This window comes from Tupaia chinensis, unplaced genomic scaffold (assembly GCF_000334495.1).
Source record: "Tupaia chinensis unplaced genomic scaffold, TupChi_1.0 Scaffold000311_2, whole genome shotgun sequence".
NCBI lineage: Eukaryota > Metazoa > Chordata > Mammalia > Scandentia > Tupaiidae > Tupaia > Tupaia belangeri.
This window is the reverse complement of record NW_006159803.1, coordinates 6,604,831-6,610,830: the sequence shown is the minus strand read 5'-3', so window position 1 is coordinate 6,610,830 and position 6,000 is coordinate 6,604,831. Positions and strand designations below refer to the sequence as shown.

At 41.1% G+C, this 6,000-nt stretch overlaps 1 protein-coding gene across 1 annotated transcript in view; it reads right to left on the bottom strand.

Moving 5' to 3' along the window:
* Positions 1–6,000, bottom strand: part of DLAT (dihydrolipoamide S-acetyltransferase) — a 36,089-nt gene that overhangs the window by 20,458 nt on the left and 9,631 nt on the right. Inside the window, exons 7-8 of the mRNA XM_006150989.3 lie at positions 5,365–5,518; positions 289–356 (exon numbers count right to left, since the gene is read on the bottom strand). Coding sequence (XP_006151051.1) covers positions 289–356; positions 5,365–5,518 — 222 coding nt within the window. The remainder of the gene's footprint in view (positions 1–288; positions 357–5,364; positions 5,519–6,000) is intronic.

The following is a 6,000-nucleotide window of genomic DNA, read 5'->3' as shown; positions in this document are numbered from 1 at the left end:
GCTCAGCGCTGTCGCTTTCTCTTTCCCTCTCTCTTGCATGCACACTCACGAGCTCTATCATGAATAAAAAACAAAAAAATAAAAAAATCCACAATTTGGAATGCATATCATCATCTTTGATTTTGTATATATACGATTACACATGAATATCTAAATATTGGTAAGCAATTGAAATTAAAACAATTCTGGTTAAGTTATTTCATTCACAAATAATGTATGAAATAGGCTGACAATTTGGACAAAGCACTTTGCCAAAAAAAAAAAAAAAAAGGACCAAACATAACTCACAGGAGCAGCTTTAGTAGGCACAAAAGAGTCAATGTCCTTCTTGGTGATTCTGCCATCTGGTCCCGTCCCTGGAAGGGATACATAAATGATGACACGTGACAGTATACCACTGGTTCCCCCAAGGAATCCCCAAGAATTCACTACCAGAAACACTCTGAAAGGCTCACAGCTTAACGTGCCCTTGCAGGTTCCCCTGGGGATACTTGCTTTCAGCCACTTCCTGATTTTAATTTACAGAGCAACCTTGCTTGATCTGTAGTGGCTCTTTCTGACTACTTCAAATATTATTTTATCTACTCCTCTTTTTTAGAGTGTTATATAATTAAGTTATACTTGATTTTTAAAATCTTCTCCACTTCTAAATTAAGAAATACCGGCATAATGATAATGCTGAGCATAGATTATACCTCTGAAAGGAAACCTAGCTGTGTCCTCATGTTCAGTCCCAAAAAACCCTTTCTAAATCCTGAAATACCTCTCAACTAGATTCTGAATTTATCTGACCATAAAGAATTCCCTTTGCACAGGGTTACCAGATAACAACTGACCTACATCGGAGACAATAAAGAAAACATGTGCAATGTCAATTTTGAGGAAGGATCTTAAGAGTTCACTCGATAGGCTTAATTTTATTTTTATTCAATTTCCTTCCCTTCTCCCATCTATAAGTAGGTAATTCTAACCTTTAATTCTAAGGAGATATAAAATTTAGTTATTGGAATACCTTTGACACTGGCCTACTTCTAGAAAAAATTTGGTCAAATTTATTCATCTTCCCCTAAAGTAGACTTGAAGGGACTCTTGCTGTGTGTGCTTCTTCCCAATTTGTTTCCTTCATTATGAAAACTGAGTTGGCTAGAACTGTGTTTATCCTCACTCACCAGGAACTCTAGAACCAAGGTGGCAGTACTCTTATTAGATTCTCCTCCTTTGTAAAAGATATTAACCACAACCTCTTCTTCCAATGAAGCTGATCTAAACACCACTCAAAAGGAGGAATCCTGTAGCACAACTTGCCTGCTGTTAAACTCCAAGCCATTCACAAAACTTCCCACTAGAAGTGAGTTAATACCTTTTAACTTTCTTGCCTATTCCCGGCCATCATAAACCATTACGGAATAAAGGAAACAACACTGACCTAGGAGCAAAAGTGTAGGGTTCTTGTCAAACATACACTAGATAGATGACTAAGTTACTTAAGGGTCATCTGTAGGCCAGGAATTAAAATACTAGCCCCTGTTAACAGGAATGTTGTAAAGGTAAAATGATATAGTGATGTGAAAGTGCTCAGCATCAAAGAAACAGAAAACATACAGTTAGCTTTGAGACAACTCACACTATGAACATAAAATGTCAAGGCCTCAACACTATTTCCCTCTAAATGATTATACTTCAGTCATATCTGCTCAGCAATCTGTCCTGCTATTCAGTTTTCCCTTAGTTCTTCCCTAACTAGGGTTATTATTTTTCTCTCTCTCAACCCTGAGATAGGGAAAGTGCTTTCTACTCATAACCATATAACTACTTCCAGATCCTCCTCCTCCTCAAAAACTTCAACTCCTTTTTAAGTTCATGCTATTTGGCTTTATAACCTGACTTCTCTTCACTGTCTCTTATTTATCAATTCATAATTACTACTGTTCATTCAGAGTCATTTTCATTGTGACCCCTATCCTCTTGGGTACCAAAATCCACCAATAACCCTAAGTTTGCTCACATAGTTAACTCTAGTTTTGCCCTCTCCCGACAAGACACCCCCCACCCCAACTTCTAAGGTCAAATCATAGGCCATGTAATCAATAGTGCTTGCACATCTCTGAAATCTAGAATTCTAACAACCCTCTCGGACTGCAGTATAATAAAAAATGTACTTGGAGCCAGCAGATGGCATAGCAGTTACATGGCTGGATTCCCACATGGCCAACCATGGTTTGACTCCCGGAACTGGGGGTTTGAAAATCATGCCGGGGGGGACGAGCAGTTAGTGTAATGGCTATGCTGCTAAACTACCATGTAGTTGACCGCGGTTCGAGTCTGAGACCCAGTGGCGGGCGTGTGTGTGTGCATGCGTGCCCAAAATCCCGAGAGCAGAATGGAGAAGGGATTGCAGCGTGGTCATTCCTCCTGGGGGGTGATTTCTCGGTTTCTATCTCTCTGTCTTTCTGGCAAGCACACGTACCCTATAACAAAAACCTCTCAAAAAAAAAAAAAAAGAAAGAAAGAAAGAAAAATCACGCCGGGAACATAAGCGTATATGCCCAAGATCCTAGAAGAAAATGGAGAGGAGATTGTGGCGTGGTCATCATCCCTGCTGGGGGGAGTTTTTAAACTTTCTCTCTCACTGTCTCTGTCTCTCTCTTTCACTCTGAGAACCACACAGGCCCTATGGGTAAAAACTTCTAAAAAAATTTTCTAAATGTACTTGGTCTTTGTTCCAGGTTCCTGGACTCCCATGTAATCAACTGCAGTTTGAATTCCAGACCCGGTAGCTTAAACTCACACTGGGAATGTGTGCATGAGTGCCCAAGATCCCAAGAGGAGAATGGAGGAGAAGAGATTGCGGCATGGCCATCCCCCCTGGGGGATGATTTTTCACTTTCTGTCTCTGGCTTTCAGTCTTTCTGGCAAGCACATATGCCCTATAGCAAAAACCTCTCCAATAAATAAATAAATAAATAGATAGATAGTACAGTTATCAAACTGATGTGGGAATTTGGGGTGACTAGAGCCCCAAATGCCCTCCAACATGAGATAAGCAAAGCATACAGATCCATGTCTCACAATCACAAAGAGTTACAAGTGCAGACAAGAGGACAGGGCAGTAAAGTAGATTTTATTAGAGGAGAGGAACAGCTCCCAGGCAGCAGGGAGTGGTCCCGGAAAATGGGTTGCCGAAGTTTGGGTCTACAATTTATAGCCTAGCTAGGAGGAACCTGTTCAAGCATTCTCCTTGTGGTGGGGGTCACATACCAGGTGGGTCTGGCTAGGGTCTAGCTAGTCTCTTAATTTTGGAGTACATCGGTCATGAGACCCTCTTTGTCTAAAAGCTTTGTGCCATAAAGATCGTGATCTGGGTAGAACCCGGGAAAAAGCCTTAACTGTAGGCAGCAGGGGCGGGGTTGGAAGGGGGGAAGGAGACTTTTTTTTTTTTTTTTTGCCTTAGGGCACTTGTGTTCTCTGGAGGGGGAGAGAGAGACAAACAGACAAAGTGAGAAGGAACCTGAGAAATCACCCCACAGTGGGGATGGTCATGCTGCAATCCCTTTTCCTCCATTCTCCTACCAGGATCTTGGGCATGCATACACATGCACCTGGCCTGAGTTTCAAGTCACTGGGTCCAGAACTCAAGCCATGGTCGACCATATGGGAATATAGTGCTATAACTGCTACTCCGTCTGCTGGGCCACCACTGAATGATTTCTAAGAAGCCTAATGTGCACTCAATCGCCAGTGAATGAGGAAGGCTAGTGTGCAAACAATCTCCAGTGAATTACTCTTAAAAGCAACGGTGTCTCTTTCCTGGGAGCCTATGCCCTAAAATGTATGTGTGTCATCTATCTACTATCCCAAAACTAAGTTCCAAGAATAGTAATTACCCCCTTTCCAAATAAGTATCTTAAATATCTTAATGTCAGTTTTAGCTTTAGTTCGAAACCATTTAAGTGGCAGCCTAAAACAACTATGACTGACATGTATTGAATATTTATTATGTGCTAGATAATGTTCCAAGCATTTTCTTCACTTTAATCTCTTACCCACTTAATTGTCACGATTTTACATGATGTACACTACTATGTCAGCTTTACAGCTGGAAAAACAAGTTAAGGAACTAAAGACATACCACACAGGAAACACAGAGTTAGGACTCAACCCTAGGTGGTCTGATTTCAGACCCCATGCTCTTTATCGCTAAACTACAGTTTCTCTTCGAGACAAAATGAGTAAGCCATTTTCCTCTGCCTTCAGGAGGGTTTTAGTTTGGTATTACATGAATTTTATAATTTTAAGAAATTTCAAATCACCCCAGCTTCATGTTTCGTTTTGTTCAATTTTAGATTTAGTCAACCTAGCACTAAGAGATTTGTTCTTATTACACAATCAAATCCTAAAACCTAACTTGCTAAACAAACACATATGGTTTCATCAACAGTTAAAAGGTCCCATGAACAGAGGAGACAGAAAAAAGTTCTCTAAATTGGATAGGTAGATCCTAGGCAGACTAAATAAAGCACAATTAAAGCTTTCCTACTCAGTGGTACCACAAAGTGAAATATTTCCCTCCCTCACATTCTCCCCATTATCCCAGTTAAGACAGCTATGTGCAGGACCAGCAGTTAGCATAATGGCTATGTCGCTGGAATCCCGCGTAGTCGACCGCAGTTCGAGTCCCGGACCCGGTGGCTTAAATTCACGCTGGGCGCATGTGCGTGCGTGCCCAAGATCCCGAGAAGGGAATGGAGAAGGGACTGCAGTGTGGCCATCCCCCCTGGGGGGTGATTTCTCGCTTTCTGTCTGTCTGGCAAGTGCACGTGCCCTATAGCAAAAACCTCTCCAAAAAAAAAAAAGACAGCTATGTGCAGGTGTACTAGCATTTTTTTCTTTTTTGTAGGTTTTTGCCATAAGGTGCCCCTCTCACCAACAGGGGCATGGCCATGAAGGAATCCCTTCTCCTCTAATCTCCTATTGAGATTTGGACATGTGCATATATGTATCTGGTGAGATTTTCAATCTACAGAGTTGGCCATGTGGGAATCCAGTGCCTTAACCATACTGGCTTCATACTAGTCTTAAGGAGAAAACTCAACCAGATTTTAACTGGACAGTGCCATTCCGAAGAAAAAGACTTACTAGGCCAGTTCCATGGCCTAGAGGTTAAGGAAGCCAGATCCCACCTGACCAACTGTGGTTTAAGTCCTCACGCTGGCAGTGTGTGCAGTTCTGCCCCATATCCTGACAGAATGGAGAAATGGAGAAGGGACTGTGATATAACCACACCCCACTGGAGAATGCTTTCTCTGCCCTGCCCTCCTTTTCTCTGGTTGTGTGCAAGCCCTCTGGCAATAATAAAAGACTTACCTTTTACTTGTGTAAGGTCAATCCCTTTCTCTGTTGCCAACTTCTTTGCAAGAGGGCTCACAAACACCCTACCCTTTGGTCCAGCAGGTGTAGCTGGGTGGGTGGCTGCAGGTGTAGGAGGTAAAGGCTGGGGAGTTGGAGGAACAGTGGCCACCTTTTGAAAAAAGTTATACATTGTTAAGTTACCACTGCTGAAAGATTAAGAGCTTACATTTACTAAGAAGCAAAAGTTATGGTAGTTAAGTATTTTTTATCTTTGCCCCAAAGATCATAATGCACTTTTTTCTTGCTTAACCAATATAATAATATGAATAGCAAGAACACTTTATGGAAGAGACAGAATACTCAAACCATCTTTTACCATGGTAACAGAGAAAACAAAATATTTAATATTGCTGACCAGTGTATAGTATCCTTTACAGCCTTCCTTCACTTTAATCTCTTGCCTCTTCTTTATTCTCATTCTCTTACATCACCAACATAGTTTTGTTTTTTTTTAACATAACCTAATCTCCAAATTACACTGGAAGGTTCCATGTTGAAAAGTATCTTAAGAAGTAAACTAACATCTTCATTTTAATTACCTAATTCAATCCTCTCAGTTTAAAAAAAGAACAAGGTTAAGTGTCCCTTCAA